Genomic DNA, 18,733 nt, shown 5'->3' with positions numbered 1-18,733 from the left:
GGGCTCTTCTGTTCATCTAGGGGAGTCCTCTAGTCTTAACTTTTGGGGTCTTCTTCCCCACCATCCACTGGTCAGACCTACCCTCTGGCTCCCAGCCCTTGGCTCAGGCCTCACACCTGCCTGCACTGCTCAGTTCATGGCTCCTACTTCCTCTGGCCTCCCCACAAGCCCCCGACTGCACTTGGGGTCTCTGTACCCAGTTTCTTCCGGGGACCCAGGGAAAAGGGAATGGAGACGATGGTGAAACCAGCCAGGAGTAAAGGTTTGCCATCAACCCCAGGAATCCCAGAGGCCTCATCCCCCATCTATCACTCAAGCCTCTCTCGTCCCTTCGCCCCCCAAGGTAAACATAAAACCTCGGGGTACATGGGGGTCACCGTCTGGCCTGGCTGACAGGAGTTAGGGTCATACCTGTTTGTCCTGGGAGCAGGAGCGAGGCCACAAAGCAGCAGAGCAGGACCAGCGTCCTCATGGTGACTGCCAAGAGAGCCCAGCTGCTCCTCGCCTCTATTTATAGGGCTGGTGGCGGCGCAGGGTGGAGGAGAAGGGTCACACAGTCACTAGGGCAACTGGGTGGACGTGATGGGGAAGCAGAGCAGACCCTGACAGGCTGCACGGAGGCTCGCTCTGCCACTGCCCTGCCAGCTGCCAGGCCCCGGAAGGCACTGCCCAGGCCGGATTCTCTCCCCCCAGCAGCCTTGGGGTCATGTGACACAGGTCACAGGGGAGAGGTGGTAGAGAAAACGTGAGGCATCCCTTGGGTTAGGTCTGGGGGCTGGGAACTCAAGTCTTTGCAGTATCTGAGCTAACTTGTTCTGAAGTCTGGGACAAGTCAGTGACCTTCAGTATGCCTCAGTTTTGTGAACAAAGGAACCTATGTGATAGCCACCGACTGAGGTCTTGGCCTCTCCCCAAAGGTCAGGAAGGTGAAGCCACAATGGCCGGTTAAAAGAAACCTGCAATATCTGACCTCTGAGGTTAGTGGATAGATATAGAATGCTGACAGGACCGAAAAAGGGGGACCTAGGAGATGTGTACCCTGCTGTGATGTAAGCCAATGGACAGAGATCCATTTCCAGTAACAGGGGGCTCCAGAACCTTCCATCATGTCTGCAATATGCTATTTGATGTAATTTTCCCAAGAGCATGTGAAGGCCCCTAAGAACCAGTTCTGTGAAGCTGAGTGACAGCAGACACTGGTTGGTCGGGCTGGGGGGAAGGCATCACTGTGAGGGTAGCAGCTGGCCATTGACGAAAGGGGCTGAAGTCAATTGGCCATTCTTCTGTGGGCTTTACATTGAACACAGCCTTACTGAAGTATAATCCACATGCAGTACAGAACACTATTCACATCTGATACATTTTGACGTACATGTAGAAACACGATTAAAATAACAAACTGGGGGCGCCTGGGTGGCTCAGAGGGTTAAAGCCTCTGCCTTCGGCTCAGATCATGATCCCAGGATCCTGGGATCAAGCCCCGCATCAGGCTCTCTGATGGTGGGGAGCCTGCTTCCTCCTCTCTCTCTGCCTGCCTCTCTGCCTACCTGTGATCTCTCTCTCTGTCAAATAAATAAATAAAATTTTTTTAAAAAATAAATAAATAAAAATAAAATAAAATAACAAACTGATTCCTCACTCCCAAATTTTCCTCATGTCCCTTCCTCGTTCCCTCCAACCACCCCCTTCCCCACCGACCACCAGGGAGCTGCTTTCTGTCCCTACACCTTATTATGCATTTCCTAGATCTGAAAACAAATTGAATCTTATCGAGGGTGTTAACTGGTTTCTTTCACTCACCATAATTATTTTGAGACCAATTGCCACTGCAGTTACATATTGATAATTCAATTTCTTCTTCTTTTTTTTTTTTTTTTTTGCAATAGTATTCCACTGTATGGGCTGACCACAATTTGCTATTCATTCTCCTCTTGAGAGGACATTTGGGTTGTCTCCAAGTTTGGGCAACTACCAAACAAGCTGCTGTGAACATTCGTACATGATCTAACTTCTACACGTTCACTTTCCCTTCTCATAGGGAAGATCACAAGATCACATAGACAGAGATGACAAGCAGGCAGAGAGACAGGCCGGGGTGATGGTGGAATAGGCTCCATGCTGAGCAGAGAGCCTGATGCGGGCCTCGATCCCAAGACCCTGGGATCATGACCGAGCCAAAGGCAGAGGTTTTAACCCACTGAGCTACCCAGGCGCCCCTGCTTAATTTTTTTCTAAGATGTTGGTGCCTTTTTACATTCCTGCCACCAGTCCCTCCACATCCCTGCCAATCCTTGTAGATGTGTTGTGGTATCATATTGTAGCTTCAGTCTGTGTTTTCCTGATGGCTAGGGATATTAAGCACATTTCCATGTGTGTATTGGTTGCCCACTTCTTTCATGTCTTTGGTGAAGTGCTTGTTCAACTCTTCACCTACTTTTTAAAAGGGTTGTTTCCTTTTCAGTGTTGATAGTTTTTTTATATACACTGAATACAAGCCCTTCCTCAGATATTGTAATTTGTAAATATTCTCACCATTGGTGGCTTGTGTTCATGTACTATAGTGTCTTTCAAAGAGCACAAGTTCATAATTTTTATCAAATCCAAAGAACTCTTCACCTAACCCAAGACGCCCAAGATGTTTTCCTATTTTCTCCTAGCAGTGTAATAATTTTAGGTTTTACACTTAGATCTATGATCCATTTTGTGTAATTTTTAATATGTTGCAAGGTATAAATCAAAGTTTAGATTTCTACATGTGGATATGCAGTTGTACCAGCAGCATTTGTTGAAGACACTGTCCTTCCACTCAAACTGCCTTTGCAACTTTTATTAAAAATCAATTGACCGTAGGGGCGCCTGGGTGGCTCAGTGGATTAAGCCGCTGCCTTCGGCTCAGGTCATGATCTCAGGGTCCTGGGATCGAGTCCCGCATCGGGCTCTCTGCTCAGCAGGGGCCTGCTTCCTTCCCTTCCCCTCTCTCTGCCCGCCTCTCTGCCTGCTGTGATCTCTCTCTGTCAAATAAATAAAATAAAATCTTTAAAAAAAAAAAATCAATTGACCGTATGTGTGTAAAGCTACTTCTGAACTGTATTCTTTCTATTGGTCTGTGTCCTTCCACTGTGATTTCCTAATCAGTCTTGAAATCATGTAATGTGAATCCCCCAACTTCGATCTTCTTTTTTTTTTTTTTTTTTTTTTTTTTTTTTTTTTTTTTTTTAAAGATTTTATTTATTTATTTGACAGAGAGAAATCACAAGTAGATGGAGAGGCAGGCAGAGAGAGAGAGAGGGAGGCAGGCTCCCTGCCGAGCAGAGAGCCCGATGCGGGACTCGATCCCAGGACTCTGAGATCATGACCTGAGCTGAAGGCAGCGGCTTAACCCACTGAGCCACCCAGGCGCCCTCGATCTTCTTTTTAAGAGTCTCATGCTCTACCGACTTCGATCTTCTTTTTAAAAGTTGTTTTGGGGTGGGGGCACCTGGGTGGCTCAGTGGGTTAAAGCCTCTGCCTTCAGCTCAGGTCATGATCCCAGGGTCCTGGGATCGAGGCCCGCATCAGGCACTCTGCTCTGCAGGGAGCCTGCTTCCTCCTCTTTCTCTGCCTACTTGTAATCTCTGTCTGTCAAATAAATAAATAAAATCTTTAAAAAAAAAAAAAAGGTATTTTGGGATGGATTCCTGGGTGGCTCAATCAGTTGAGCATCTGACTCTTAGTTTCCACTCAGGTCATGATCTCAGGGTTGTGGGATGGAGCCCTGCATGGGACTCTGCGCTCAGTGGAGAGTCTGCATAGGATTCTCCCTCTCTCTTTCCCTCTGTCCCTCCCCCCATATTCTCTCTAAAATAAACAAATAAATTTTTTTTGAAAGATGTTATTTATTTTATTTGAGAGATATAGAGGGAACAGAAGCAGGGAGAGCGGCAGAGGGTGAGAGAGAAGCAGGCTCCTCGCTGAGCAGGGAGCCTGACACAGGGCTCAATCCCATGACCCTGGGATCATGACCCGAGTTAAAGGTAGATGCTTAACCAACTGAGCTACTCAGGGGCCCCAATAAGTAAATCTCTAAAAGAAAAAAACTCAGGGGCCCCAATAAGTAAATCTCTAAAAGAGAAAAAAAAAAAAATGCCCCATCAGGGCTCAAACAGGTCCCTGCACAGACATATCCATAGCAGCACAATTAACAAGAGCCAGAAGATGGAAACAATCCACGTGCCCAAGAGAAGATGAGCGGAGGAACCAAGTGTGGCCTATCCATACAATGGGATATTATTTAGCTATAAAAAATGAAATTCTGGGGCACCTGGAGGGCCTCCCACATGAGGCCAACGTGCTCCAGGGTCACATGCCCACCTGCCGCCTCATCTTGCCACAGGATCCCTCCCGGATCCCCCAGAGAATGAGAAGGCCTCTCCCCTGATCACAAAGCAGCAGCCCCCCACCAACCCCCAGTGCCTGCCCAACTCCACCAACACCTCCTGCTCCCCATAGGGTAGCAAAAAAATGGATTTTCATCAATTCTCTCTTCAAGTTTTCTGACCATCCTCTTTATCTACCACAGGGAGGAAGGCAATGGGAGACAGACGTGCTCATTTCTGATACCCATGAAGCACATGGAGCCTTCTCTAGTCATGTTCCTGCTTCCTCTTTAACTGGATCCAGAGGCTGTCCACCAGAACAGGCTGCACCCTGGGGGTGGGGTGGGGAGACTGTGACTTAGGCCCCCTAATTCAGGAAACTCTGCAGCTGTCACTCCTCGCTCCTTTTCAACACCAGGGGTGTGGTGGAGGGGACAGTGGGTTTAGGGAGGACATTCCTTTCTACAGCTGCCGCATGGAGGCCCTGCACCCCGCAGTCCTACCCTCTTCTTGGTCAGCATGCGCTCCTGTCCATCAACACCAGAAACTTGCAACTCAGCGGGGCCACAGAAGAGAGGGGACCAGGACACGGGGTGGTACTGGCTCTACACCTAGCCCAGGACCTGCAGGGCCAAGAGAGGGCAAGCAGAACTTCAGAGAGAATGATAAAGGCAAATGCCACAGTACAGTGCCATCCAGGAAAGCACAGAGGCAACTAGATAAAGAAGGGACAATCGGAAGGGCTCGGGTGGGACAGGATGAAGCCAGAGCCAACAAGGTCTGAGGTGAAAGATGGCCAGGCCAGCCAGCTCCAAAGACAGCTAGAGGATTTCCCTGTGCTTTACATACTTGTCCGAAGCCATTCTAAAGCCAGCTCATCAACTGCTAAGGAGGCTGAGGCCACAGGAAGGCTCCCACCTCCACCAGACAACCCTTCAAATGTCGCAGAGCGGGGCCGACTCCTCCCCTGCCAAAGATGCCCCAAATAGTGGCATATGTGGCATTTATTTATGAGAACCCACCCTGTGCCAGAAAAGCATGAAGACGGCTCATGAGTACTCATAAAGTTTAACAAGCAAGCAAGAACTGAAAGTTAGAGTACAAGAAAACCACACCAAGGCCGGCACACAAAAAGGAGCCATTTGTAAGGCTGACACAAACACGAATGGCACTGCATACGTAAGGCCCTCACATGTGTGTAACTTGATCACTCGCCAACTCACAGTGTCCTTAAAATAAGAACAAACCAACTGCTTGGGAGAAATGAAATGACTTCTGATACTGAGAGACTCTACAGGAATTTCTTCCAAGGATCTTCTTCATAAGAAGGACACAGTGTAACTTAATGATCCTTGAGAACATCAGCAGACATACATTTCCATGAGGTTTATCCCCAACAGACACCCTTAAAATAGCCCAACAGAGGGGCGCCTGGGTGGCTCAGTGGATTAAGCCGCTGCCTTCGGCTCAGGTCATGATCTCAGAGTCCTGGGATCGAGCCCCGCATCGGGCTCTCTGCTCAGCAGGGAGCCTGCTTCCCCCTCTGTCTCTGCCTGGCTCTCTGCCTACTTGTGATCTCTCTCTGTCAAATAAAATAAATAAAATCTTTAAAAAAAAAAAAAAAAAGTGTTATGGGAGCTTCCTTGCTCCTTCTGCCTTAAAAAAAAAAAAAAAAAAAAAAAAAAAAAAAAATAGCCCAACAGAGGCCACCAGGAACCAATAATGCCCAGTCCCCTCCCCAAGAACCCAAAGAGGGTCAATGATACGTGTTCAGGATGTATTTTCTCCTCCGCTGCCACTTTACCACTTCACACACATGACAGTAGAAGGGGAAATTGGCACAATTTATTTGGGGTGACAATATCTATTAAAATATATTCATGATAGGGGCACCTGGGTGGCTTAGTTAAGCATCCTACATTTTAAAAAATATTTTTAATTATTCCTTTATTTGAGAGAGAGAGAGAGAGAGAGAGAGAGGGTGAGAGACCACAAGCAGGGGGAGCAGCAGAGGGAGAAGCAGGCTCCCCGCTGACCAGACCCTCCCAGGACAGGATCCAACCCAAGCCGGAGGCAGACACTTAACCGAATGAGCTACCCAGGCACCCCAAGTGTCCTATTCTTGATCTTAAACTCAGATCATGAGTTTAAGCCCCATGTTGGGCTCCATGCTGGATGTGGTGACTACTTAAAAACACAATAATAATAAAATAAAATAAAATAAAATATATTCATGATAGCTGTTTAAGTCACAAGCAACCCAAACGTCCATGGCTAGGTGAAAGGCTAAATCCACTGTGGTATGTATTCATGCAACAGAATATACTTGGCCATAAAAAATGAATAAACTGCTGATACACAGAAAACTGTAAATGCAACTCAGAGACATTGTGTTGGGCAGAAAGGCAGACAGTAAGAGTATAAATACTATACGATTTGTAGGATGATCTAAAATAGGCAAAACTAGTCCATGGTGACAGAAATGAAAATGGTGGTGAGATTTCACTCCACCCCCACCAGAAAGGCTGAAGAGATGCAGGCATAGTCTGATGATGCTGACTGCCGGTGAAGATGCAAAGCAACTCCGACTCGGCTGGTGTAAAACGATCCAGCAACAACCATACCAAACGCAAGCAGATAAAACTGGTAACACGTGACTGAGTAAGGCTGGTGCGCTGCACCGGGCACAATGATCTGGTTCTGGTCTGGACCTGAGGTATGCAAGACCATAACACTGGGGAGGCTGGGTAAAGGGTACACAGTACCTCCCTAGACACCTAGTTGTTTCCACAAAAATTTGTAAAGCTTTAAAAAAAATAAACCACTTGGGGCGCCTGGGTGGCTCAGTGGGTTAAAGCCTCTGCCTTTAGGCTCAGGTCATGATCCTAGGGTCCTAGGATCAAGCCCCGCCTTGGGCTCTTTGCTCAGCAGGGAGTCTGCTTCCCCCTCTCTCTGCCTGCTGCTCTGCCTACTTGTGATCTCTATCAAATAAATAAATAAAATCTTAAAAAAAAACACAAAACACACTTGAAGCCCTGGTGGGGTGCTGGGTACACGGGTGTATATTGAGTTTGTGAAAACTCATGGAGCTAAACACTTAAGCTATGCTCCTCTTCTGAGCGTGTATGATGTGATACCTCAGTAAAGAGGTTTTGTGGGAACACTGCCTTGATCCTGTCCCTCCTAGGCCCCCAACCCTTCAGGAAAAATAAAGTCCAAGCTTCTCAGCAGCCTTGGATGTCCTATGCCATCCCACTCCCACATCTTCTCCACTTATTCCTCCTCCCAGGCCAGCCTGTGCAAAGCCTGCAGGACACCATAGCCTTCCAGGCCACTGGGCCTGGCCCCCAGGTGGCGTGGTCATCTGGACTGGGGCCACTGTACAGGTAGCTGCTAACCCTAGACCCCTGTCACTGTCCCCCTCATGGCTGCTGACCCTGGAACCCTGTCACTGTCCCCTCGTGGCTCCTGACCCTGGACCCCTGTCACTGTCCCTCTCGTGGCTTCTGACCCTGGACCCTGTCGCTGCCCCGTGCGTGGCTGCTGACCCCACATAGGCATGGCCAAGGCAGACAAGCTTCCCAAACGCGGCAGGAAGAAAAGAATGAGGTATTTCCTTCATAGTTTCTTACATTCGTCACCTGTTCTGAGATGACACTGTGGATGCTGTGGCTTAAAAATCAAACATGTCATTAAAATTAACGTCACCTGTTCCTTTCACTGCGGCTCTGTTCCTTCCACTAAGACTCTCGCCGGCTACGGCACTGACACCTGGGCGCGTCCTTTGCCCCCTCAGGCGCGTGAGGAAGTAGGCGAGCGCCTCCGCGCGGGGAACACGCGGAAGCCGCACGTTTGCGGCGTTTGCGTGCGAGGCGTGCGTGAGAGACCGCGGGGGGCGGGGACAGGGGCGGGGCCAAGAGTGCAGGCTGGCGGGAGCGCGCTCAAGGCCGCCTGAGGCGCCAAGGAGCATGCGCACCGAGGGGGCGGGATCGGGGCGGCCGTGTCCGGGAAAGGGCGGGGCCGCCTCCGCGCCCTTGACTTCCGCTGCCTGCTGCGGAGACCGCCTACTGTCGCCAGGCGCGCCAGAGGATCGGAGGAGGGGGACTTTCCTGCCCCGCCCCCAAGTTCCTCTTCTGGCCTATAGGAACTGAACAGTCCCGCGAGCACCGGAAAGAGGCGGAGCCTCCGCCCTCGCCGGGCCTGGCGCACTGGGCCCACAGCGCCCTCTATTGAGGCTCTGCATGGAAGGAGCTCTGCATTGAGGAGCTGCATGGAACCTGTCCCAAGCGCTTTGCACCTGGCTCTTTTGAAAGGGTAGCTCCTTGGTCCTTGGGAAGGGGCGTCCCCACCCAGATCCTAGGTAAGCCCCTCCCCTCAGACACGCCTTCTAATGTAACTAAGTAAATTCATCGGTATAGACCCAAAAAAGGAACATTTGCTATAACGCTAAGTGAAAGAAGCTAGCTAGAGTAAAGAGGCTAGACATTGCATGATTCCATTTATACGACATTTTGGAAAAGGCAAAACTATAGAACAGATCAGTGTGGTTGCCAGGATCTGGACTACAAAGGGACAGTGGGAACAATGAGGATGAGGACTGAGGACTGTAGTGATAGTTAACACAACTCTACACATTTGTTAAAACTCATAGAACCAAAAACTAAAAGGTGTGACTTTTAGCAAAAGTAAGCTACACACTTTCATTTTTAAAATTCTAGAACACATTCATCTTTAAAAACTCCAACAGAAAGCAGATTGGTGGTTGCCAAGGGCTGGGAGGAGAGAGGAGTGGGGAGAGACTGAAGGAGGTAAAGAGTTCATTTAGAAGTGATCGAAAGGTTTTGGAAATGGATAGAGGTGTCGGTTACCCAACAATGAATATACTATATTCATTCACTATAAAGTGAATTGTTCACTTTAAAATACTTAATTTGGGGCGCCTAGGTGGCTCAGTGGGTTAAAGCCTCTGCCTTCAGCTCAGGTCATGATCTCAGGGTCCTGGGATGGAGCTCCACATCAGGCTCTCTGCTCGGTGGGGAGCCTGCTTCCCCCTCTCTCTGCCTGCCTCTCTGCCTACTTGTGATCTCTGTCAAATAGATAAAATCTTTAAAATAAAATACTTAATTTTAAGTTATGTGAATTTCACCTAAAAACATTAAAAGTTTGGGGCACCTGAGTGGCTCAGTTGGTTGGGCGACTGCCTTCAGCTCAGGTCATGATCCTGGAGTCCTAGGATCGAGTCCCGCATCGGGCTCCGTACTCGGCGGGGAGTCTGCTTCTCCCTCTGACCCTTCCCCTTCTCATGCTCTCTCTATTTCTCTCTCTCATTCTCTCTCTCTCTCTCTCTCAAATACATAAATAAAATCTTTAAAAAAAAAAAAAAGAAACATTAAAAGTTCTTTAAAAAAAAGTTCAGGCTCCTGCCTCCCTTTCTATTCAACAAGCTGGTGTCTAGAGGCATTCACTGTGGGGTGAGATGTGAAGTGGTTATTCCTCTCTGGCCTCAGTGCCCATGTACCTGTCACAATGCACACATGACAAAAAGCAGAAAAAGGGGAACACTTGAGGGGTTTTTTGGTGTTTTTTTGTGATCTGGGTTTTTTTGTTTTTAATTTATTTACCTATTTGAGAGAGAGAAGAGAGCACGGGGGGGGGGGGGGGGGCAGGTAGAGAGAGAAAGAGTCCTAAGCAGATGCCACACTGTGCGTAGAGCCCAGTGCAAGGCTCGATCTCATGACCCTGAGATTACTAACTGAGGCAAAACACAGAGTCAGACACTCAACTGCTCAACCGACTGTACCACCCAGGCACCCCAAGGGGAGCAGTCTGTAAAGCTCTCTCTGGGCACAGAGGATTAAGAGACTTTAAGGTCCACCACCCTAACCAATAAGGCAAACTTCCCTTGCCCACTGACTTCCAGCTTCAGATGATGATGAAACTGAGGCTCAGAGATCAACGGGCTCCCCCAAGAAGGAACTGGCTGCCGGCAGACTCCAGGACCTGCTCTCTTTAACACCACACCAGGAGGTAACACTCCCTTCCCTTCTGTAGCTGGGGAGACTGAGGTTCAGGGAGGTTACACAAGATGAGGAAGTGGCAAAGCCCAGGGACAACCAGGACCCCTGAACATCCTGTGTCCTTTCTCTAAGACCTAGGAACCTGTTTCTTGGTGGTTCATTCTCTCCTTGCCTCCCACCAAGGAGTTGGGAGACACTCCTCCCACTCCCAACACCATCTCCCGTCTCTGCACGATTGAGGGAGTAATCCTGGGAACCCTGGAATCTGGAACCCTGACTGCTCATTGCAACACAAGCTGAGGGAAGTCATCACACTCAGGCACACCCAGTCCCCTCCGGGGGGCCCCAAGAACACCCCATACTCTACTCCAGGAGCCTTCCCCAGCTCCTCAGGACAACACACACCCAGAAGACACAGGACCTAAAAAACAAAGTACAAACTTTATTTTGTTTCTTTATAAAGGCACGGTGGCCTCTTGGTTTTTCCCCCCACTTTCTTAACAAAATATAATAGTTTCTCCTTGAACACAAAGACCTCAAAATTGTAAGAAAAAAAATTTTCAAAATAAAAAAGCAAAACAAAAAAAAAAACAAAACCAAGAAACAAGAAACAAAAAAGATAAACGAAACCAAAACCAAAAAGAACCAACAACAAACAAAACAAAAAGAGAGAGACAAAGACATTTTTGGGGTAGAAGATGGGAAATCCGGAGGGAGAGGTGGGGCTGGGTGGTGATGGGGAGTGGCAAATCCTCGTGCTGAGCCGAGGCCGGGAGGGGAGGGGAGAAGGGCAGCAGCAAACCCCAACCGAGAAGCACTGTAGACTCCCGGGCCCCCAGAGAGCCCCGACCCAGCCAGACCCCCAACCCATGTAAGTGCTTACAGGAGAAAGGAAAAAAAACAAAGAGGAGGGAAAGAGTCAAAAACTGACGGTCTCAGGCTGGCTCTGGGGAGGGCAGAATACCTTGGGGCTTTGTTTGATTTTCCCTGTTCTTAAAAACACGTTGAAATGAAAAAATGCTTTTTGGCGGAGAGAGGCCAGGCTGTGTCAGCTTCCCCCAGCCTCTGGGGCGAGGCCCAGCCCCAGGTGTCCCGGTGCTCCCACGAGCTCCTGCCACCCCAGTCCCCGGGACCTCAGGCCAGGTGGCTTCACTCAAAGGTGGATTTACAGTATTGAAAAAGAGGTCATAAAAGAGACCCAAATGACATCATAATTTTGTAAAAATTCCTCACTCGTTCACCTGCGTCGCTCCCTGTTGCTGCCCCCCCCCGGCCCCCTCCAGCCCCAGGAAGGGAGAGGAGGGCTGGGGGGTGGTCAGGGAAGCCCCCCGTTCTCTGCTGGCTCCTCCCGGCTCTGGTCCATGGCGTCGCTGTCCGAGGCCTCCGAATCGGAGGCGGTGTCAGAGGCGTGGGCCTCTGGGCAGCTGCGGGCTGGCTTCACGATGACCGCTCGCCGCTGTTCCTCCTCCTGCTCCTGCCTTTCCTGGGTGCCCTCGATGTGCTGGATCGCCTGGGGCGGGGGGGTGGGGCAGGCTGTGATGAGGGCTGCTGGGGACACTCGGACAGCCACCATCCCCTCCCAGCCCCCCACACACACCCCAGAAAGGCCCACAAGTGAGCCTGGCAAGACAGCGGCTGGCCCGCCCAACCTTTGGAACTCCTCTGCTAAGCTGAAAAACTCCTCGGGAGAATCACAAGCGTCCCCCATGGATATATTTCAAAGTGCCCATTCACTTATGCAAGGTCTCTGTCATTAACTTTATTATTCAATTTACTGGGTTTATGTGAAACTACAGTTGCAGGGGTTGATGGGGTTTTCTGGTTTGGTTCTTTCTTTCTTTGTGACTCTGTTGGGTTGCCCAAGGGGCACCACGCGAAGGTGGGCACAGCAGAAACCTTGGGCCTGACCCACAGAGCCAATCATCTCCTTTCTTTCTCCTGCGCTGGAGGCTTCCCTGTCTCCCACCCAGCCGCTGCCACCTGCACCCCGCCCCGGGTCCTGGGAGATGGAGCTAAGGGGAAGCTCTAGACCAACCCAAGAGCTGGATGCAGAGAAGCCTGACACCAGGGCTCTCAGGGAGCAAAGAGCCCTCTCCGCAAATCCCACAGAGGGAAGGAACGGGGTCTTCCAGGGCATGCTGCCCACCCCCTCCTTTCTGCCCAAAACCTTCTCTGGAGCCGCCTCCCACCACAGACACAGAAAGGGAGACGCGGGGATGGACACAAAGGGGCCTGTTCCCACAAGAGAACCCGTCCTCAAGCCCAGGTACCTGCACAATGGTGTCCAGATTTTGCCGGGACGTGGAAACAGAGTTGATGACCGAGGAGGGGCCCATGGTGACGACGTTGATGTGGTGGGAGGGAGGGGGTGGCGCGGGCACGATCACTGTGGGGTGGTGGGTGGGGGCCGGAGGGGGCAGGAGCTGCAAGACAGAGGCCCTCAGTCTCCTTTCCAGGAGCTGCCCCTTCCCTTCTGTCGCTCACAGAAGGACAGCCCTCAAAACCATCTGCTCTGAGAGAGCCTCTGCCAGCCACCCCAGCCCTTGAACTCCTTCACTCAGAGGGCCAGCCAGTTTGTGCTTCACCTCTCTTATTTTAAAAAGGAAGGAAAAAGGTTCAGAGAGACACTTCAAGCCATCCGAGATCCCGTGCCCCCCTCACCCTGCTCTCCAGCACAAAGGAAGCACTTCAACATCTAATAAATCCCGTGGCTGAGGGGCACCTGGGTGGCTCAGTCGGTTAAGCATCCGACTCTTTAATTTTAGGTTAGGTCACGATCTCAGGGTCATGAAATCCAATGTCAGGCTCCACGCTCAGCAGGGAGTCGGCTTCAGAGTCTCTCTCCCTCTGCCCCTCCCCACACTCGTGCTCCCTTTCACTCGCTCTCTCTAAAATCAGTAAATAAAAAATTTTTTTAAAGTAAATAAATCTTAAAGAAAAACACACTGGTTGTCAGGAGTGTAGACGCTGGGTTTAGACGGCCAAGTCCCTGAGGATCACGAGTGGGCATACAATGTAACCTTTCTGTGCCTCAACTCTGCCATCAGTAAAATCGGAAGAGTAAGAACTCAGGCCTCCAAGGGCCACTACAAGGCTTCAGTGCCCTAATGTTGCAGGGCACCTGGAAACCAGTCACCTTAGGCCCTGAGTCACCCCACCGAAGCCCACGGGCACGGATACTCAGGTGAGAGCCCCTCCCAGACGCCTCCTGCTCACCTGGGTCCGCAGGTGCTGCTGCTCCCGCTCTAGTTTCTCCTGGTGCAGCAGCCGCACCTGCTCCTGTTGCTGCTGCAGCTGCACCTGCTGGGCGATCACCTTGAGCTTTTCCGGATACATGTGTGCCTCCAGCGAGCGCACCTGGGGGCAGGGCAATAGGTTCAAGGGCAGGGCTTGGACCACAACCTGGCACCTCCCCTCACCGCCAGACCAGCCCTGGGACCGCTGAGGTAGGCCACCCTAAGCTCTGTCCTCCGCCAAGCCCTAGTATGGCGCTCGGCCACCCTCAAGGTAGAGACCAAAGTCCTCAGCTCAGCCTGCTGGGCTCGCCATGACTCATCTCCTCTCCGGCCGCCCACTCACCCGCACTCTCCTCCTACCGCCAGGTCCCTGCCCAGGCTGTTCCGGGCGGAGCACCCTTCTCCCCTCTCTGCATGGTTGACTTCCAGACTTGACCTCCCAACCTCAGCAAAAGTCACTTCCACAGAGAGGCCATGGAGCAGCCGCTCTGCAACCAGCCCAAGTCCGCCTCTCTGGTGCCCACTGCTGGCATGTGGTTTTTATTACAGCTGTGTTTTTTGTTTTTTTTTTTTAAGATTTTATTTATTTATTTGACAGACAGAAATCACAAGTAGGCAGAGAGAGAGAGGAGGAAGCAGGCTTCCGGCTTAGCAGAGAGCCCGATGTGGGGCTCGATCCCAGGACCCTGGGATCATGACCTGAGCCGAAGGCAGAGGCTTTAACCCACTGAGCCACCCAGGCACCCCTACAGCTGTGTTTTTATCTTACTGTCTTTTGTTAAGAAGTCATTTACTTGAGGGGCACCTGGGTGGCTCAGTGGATTAAGCCTCTGCCTTCGGCTCGGGTCATGGTCTCAGGGTCCTAGGATAGAGCCCCGAGTTGGGCTCTCTGCTCAGCAGGAAGCCTGCTTCCCCCCTCTCTGCCTGCCTCTCTGCCTACTTGTGATCTCTGTCTGCCAAATAAATAAATAAAATCTTTAAAAAAAAGAAGTCATTTACTTGAGAGCGAGCAAGAGCGAATGCCTGCCCAGACAAGTGGGGGGCAGGGGGTTACAGAAGGAGAGGGACAAGCAGACTCCCCACTGAGCAGGGAGCACCACATGGGGCTGGATCCCAAGACCACGACATCGTGACCTGAGCGCCCCAGACGGACCACAGCTGTGTTTTTACAGTGTGAGATCCTCTGACTAAGGTTCCTCCACCCATACAGACAGTGACCCTGAGGAAAGTGAGCTGTCTGCTTTGGTCCCCACTGGGTCCCAAACTCGTAGGTCCGGAACAAGGCAGGTGCTCCTGCAAATACCTGTTCAACCCAGGAGCCTCACCTGCTCCTCCAGCATCATGCGCACCGAGCGCTCCTTGTCCAGCTGCTGCCTCAGCTCGATCATCTCCCGGCGCAAGTCCTCCGCCTTCTCGTCTTCCCAGATGTCTGGCGACCCGATGCCCTCGTCCTTGTCCTCGGCCCGCCGCCGCTTGGGGGATGAGCCGCTCAGCTCCTGGGGACCCCAAGGGGCTAGTGAGTGTGCCCCCATACTACCAACAGCACCACCAACAGCAGCGAAGTCAGAGGACCCCTCATAACCCCCAAGCCTGCCTGGCCCAGGTGCACCGGCACTATGGAGCCCCATTCTACAAAGCCAAAAAATGGCCAAAGGCCAGGCAGGGAGGCAGAATGGACTTGCTTTCCAGAGCCCACCCCACTGCACTTGACCGATGAGTAAACTGAGGCCCAGGAAGGCAAACGCCTGCAGTAGGCAAGTTGGTGGGAAAGATGCAGCCCTTAACCCTATCGAAGTCCAAGGCCACGGTGGAGCCAGGACAGGCCAAACAAGGGAAAGGGAGCCAGGAGGACAGCAGGGCACTGAGACAGCAGCGGGGCCTCCACAGGGGTGGGGGGAGGGGCACTACCTGGATAAAGCGCTTGAGCTGTGTGTTTTGCTGCAGGAGCCTGGTCTTCTCCTGCTCCAGGGAGAAGATGTACTCTGCCGTCTGCTGGAGAATGGCTGCCTGGGGGTGGGAGGGACGCGTTAGGGACCCTAGCAGGCAGCCTCTGCCAAGGCTCACTTTCTTCTCCCCACCGGAGCCCACCATTTCCTCCAGGAAGCTTCCGGGCCCTAGCCCACCTTGCTGAGCTTCTCTCCATCTGTGTGGGGGATGAGGGTCTTGAGGGACTGGAAGCCCGCGTTGATGCTCTGCATGCGTCGCCGCTCGTTGCTGTTTGCGATCTCCCGCCGAATCCGCCGCTCCTGGTCCCGCTGAGTCTCAGGGGTCAATGGAATGTTGGCAAGGCTGCGGAGGACAGAGACAGACTCAGGCTAGGTACCCTCTGTGCCCTGCCCTGGCGGGACCCTGTCTTTCCAATCCCTCTGCAGAGGGCCCCTAGTAGAGCTATCATTCCCTCCCGGTGCAGAATTTGTCTACACTTACCGCAGACCAGGAGGGTGATGGAGTAGTATACTCTGAGAAGCCCCCAGGTCCCAGCCCCAGTGTCTGGCCGGCCTGTGTGGGTGGGGCCCTGAAGCCTGAATGGCTACCAAGAATCTCTGTGATTCTGATACCAACGGCCCTAAGACCAAGTGCAGACACCTGTCCCTGGGACACTTCTGAGCTCCTTATTACACACCTGGACCACCCTCCCTCAGCACTGCCCTCTTGAGGACTGGGGAGCACATCCCTCCTGCAGCCTGGCCCCAGACAGGGCTGAGACTTCAAAAATGAGACAGGTACCCCTCACTCCAAGAAGGGGCATCAGACCAAGCGCTCTTGGAGACACTTCCCCCCAAGCCCACGAACCCCGAGGCAGACCCACCCAGTGCCAGCGAAGCAAAGCTCCCAGCATGCAGTCGGCAATGTTACTGCAAATTAAGTGACTGCATCCTACAGGGGCAGCAGCCAGCAGGGTGAGAGAGAAGGCGGCCAGTGGAAGGGGGAGAGGCTGTGGGCCCAGAGGCATTGGCAGGAGGCAAAGACAGCAGTGGGGCTTGTGGGCCCAATGCCACCGCTCCCGAGGGGTGGGCCTGTGTGTGGCCTAGAGGAGGCATTCCCCCTTTCCTGGCCCTCTCCTGCAACTCCCCCGCCCCTGGCCTGATGGCTTCCAGATGCTGGGCTCCCAAAAGAGGCCACCGGCCCCACCCAAAGCCACAGCCCTGGCTTCTTCCTGAGGGGCCCTCCTGGGGTGACCTGGTCCAGGCCTGGGCCAAGAGAGCTCACACCCCTTGTTCTAGAGAAGTGGGGAAAAGGACTATGGGCAGCCTTATTCCATCGATGGGGACCCGGGGCTCAAAGAGGTGCCCAAGCACCCATGCCCATCCCTAGGTGGAAAGGTCAGAAACCCGGAGAACACATCTGTGAGAGCTGGAGACAACCAAGACCTTTCCTGGCCATCCCCCCCCTACCCTGCCCACCCCATCTGTCCCATTCCAGGCCTGCAGGATCCTGCACTTGCCCTTGTCCCTTCCTGGGCCTTGGCCTTCTCTCCTGACCGAGAGGCAGTCCACATCAGCCTTAGCTGGGGGTCCACAGACAAGCCCTCTCCTCCGCCAGCACCCCCAAGCCCTCCCTGGACCCCCTCCATCAGGATGCAGTTTCCTCCTGGTGCCCTGGAGTGTCAATGCTCGAAAGGGGGCCACAACCCTTTCTTCACAGATGAGACTTGGGGCTCAGAATGAGGGCCAGAGTCTTAGAATCAGACTACCAGTCATATGGCTCCAATTCTAGGCCAGAGGCACCTCACTCATCCCAGTTTCCCTGCCCCGACAGTGGAGGCAATGGGGTGGCAGGGAGGATGCCACCCTGAGATCTGATACACAGTGGCTTGCCTGCCCTTAGCGGGGGGCGGGGCGGGGTGGGGGGGCGAGGGGACTGGGAGGGGGGAGGTGAGGAATAGAACCTAGTCCCCACTCCCTGGTCTGGATGTACCCTCCAGACCCTCTGTGGTGGGAGGGTGGATTACAGAAGAGGTGGAGGGGGAGAAGAAGATGAAGAGGGGGGTCAGAAGCCTGGCTGGCTCAGTCAGAAGAGCCTATGACTCTTGATCTTGGAGTCATGAGTTCAAGGCCCATATCGGGTATAGAGCTTACTTAAAAAAAAAGAGGTGGGGTGAGATGTCCAGAGGAGGCCAAGCCACCAAGGTCAGACAGCCAGACCAGGGTTCAACAGGCACCTGCAGATGCCAAGGCCCAGCTTTCCTACAACTGCTGATGATATCCTCCACTGATGGCTCACGAAGCGGCTGCCGCTTACCAGAGCCCCGTGTATGGTCTCAGTAGATAGTGTCCCTGCCCCTCCCGGAGAAGAGTGGGACCGCACAGAGCTAAAGTGACCTGTCCAAGTCCACCATGAAAGACAGGAGGAGCAGGGTGCGGGCAGCGAGGCTCCTGCACATTCCAGCCCCCACTGCCCACCCCCCGCCCCTATCCAAGTCCTACCAACTCCCCCGGACCCACAGAGAAACCAGAGTTCAGTCCCACCTCCCCCAACAAGCCAGCTCGGCCGCCCATGAAAATCTCTGCCCCGGGAGACCCTCAGCTCCATCCTTCTCCCCAGGATGCCCAGGAACTAGGGACACCAACGGAGAGTAAAGGACCCAGGCAGGGGGCAGGAGCCCGCTCATCCTGGCTCTTCGGAACATTCCAGCCATTCTGCTCCCTTCGCCACCAAGTACATCCGCCCAGCCTCCTGGTTCAGGAACCAGCTACAAGGGAACCTAATGCAGAAAACAGACTTCACCCCAAAGCTGCAGTTCCTCATGACGGACTGCTACCAAGGCCCTAATGGATAACTCACCTAAATAGTCCTGTAAGTTACAGGTTTCCAAGTTTCTCTAATACTCAAAAACTCAGCTGAGTTTCTCTAATACAATGTCGACTAACGAGGGGTTCTGATTGGCGGAATGTTGACTCATCAGGGGTTCTGACTGGCGAGAGCATGGCGAACCAGCTGTTGACCGGTGGAATCATGGCTAACCAGGGGTCCTGATTGGTGGGCGTGCTGGCCAACCAGGGCTCCCGAATGCTGACCAACCAGATTTCCTGCAACAGAGGACTGTTCTAGCTACTCTACTAGATAGGGATAAAGGGGATTTTTCTGCAAATACCTCAAAGTTTCTTGCACTTCTGAGTTTCGC

At 52.5% G+C, this 18,733-nt stretch overlaps 2 protein-coding genes and 1 long non-coding RNA gene across 14 annotated transcripts in view; 1 reads left to right on the top strand and 2 right to left on the bottom strand.

Moving 5' to 3' along the window:
• Positions 1–8,219, bottom strand: part of SRL (sarcalumenin) — a 44,564-nt gene extending 36,345 nt beyond the window's left edge. The window contains exon 1 of one of the 2 annotated variants that reach the window (XM_059154873.1): positions 8,064–8,219. Coding sequence is in view for 1 of the 2 variants with exons in the window: in XM_059154872.1 (XP_059010855.1) it covers positions 412–472 (61 nt within the window). In the remaining variant the exon portion in view is untranslated. Of the gene's footprint in view, positions 1–411; positions 664–8,063 lie in introns of those variants that run through there. The other variant, XM_059154872.1, reaches the window with a different exon arrangement.
• A 271-nt stretch (positions 8,220–8,490) lies between these two features.
• On the top strand, positions 8,491–10,968 carry LOC131819348 (uncharacterized). 2 transcript variants are annotated; one of them, XR_009349160.1, is made up of 3 exons: positions 8,491–8,715; positions 10,276–10,382; positions 10,505–10,968. It is a non-coding gene; the product is annotated as an uncharacterized LOC131819348 (long non-coding RNA). The 2 variants fall into 2 exon arrangements; XR_009349159.1 differs by having other exon boundaries at positions 10,276–10,968.
• Positions 10,795–18,733, bottom strand: part of TFAP4 (transcription factor AP-4) — a 34,747-nt gene continuing 26,808 nt past the window's right edge. For all 10 annotated transcript variants that reach the window (XM_059154321.1, XM_059154323.1, XM_059154326.1 and 7 more), the window contains 6 exons: positions 15,732–15,897; positions 15,517–15,615; positions 14,934–15,104; positions 13,589–13,729; positions 12,643–12,795; positions 10,795–11,882 (listed from right to left, as the gene is read on the bottom strand). In XM_059154321.1, coding sequence (XP_059010304.1) covers positions 11,688–11,882; positions 12,643–12,795; positions 13,589–13,729; positions 14,934–15,104; positions 15,517–15,615; positions 15,732–15,897 — 925 coding nt within the window. In that variant the 3' untranslated portion in view covers positions 10,795–11,687. The remainder of the gene's footprint in view (positions 11,883–12,642; positions 12,796–13,588; positions 13,730–14,933; positions 15,105–15,516; positions 15,616–15,731; positions 15,898–18,733) is intronic.

This window comes from Mustela lutreola, chromosome 17, assembly GCF_030435805.1.
Source record: "Mustela lutreola isolate mMusLut2 chromosome 17, mMusLut2.pri, whole genome shotgun sequence".
Lineage (NCBI taxonomy): Eukaryota > Metazoa > Chordata > Mammalia > Carnivora > Mustelidae > Mustela > Mustela lutreola.
This window is presented reverse-complemented; position numbering and strand designations above follow the sequence as displayed.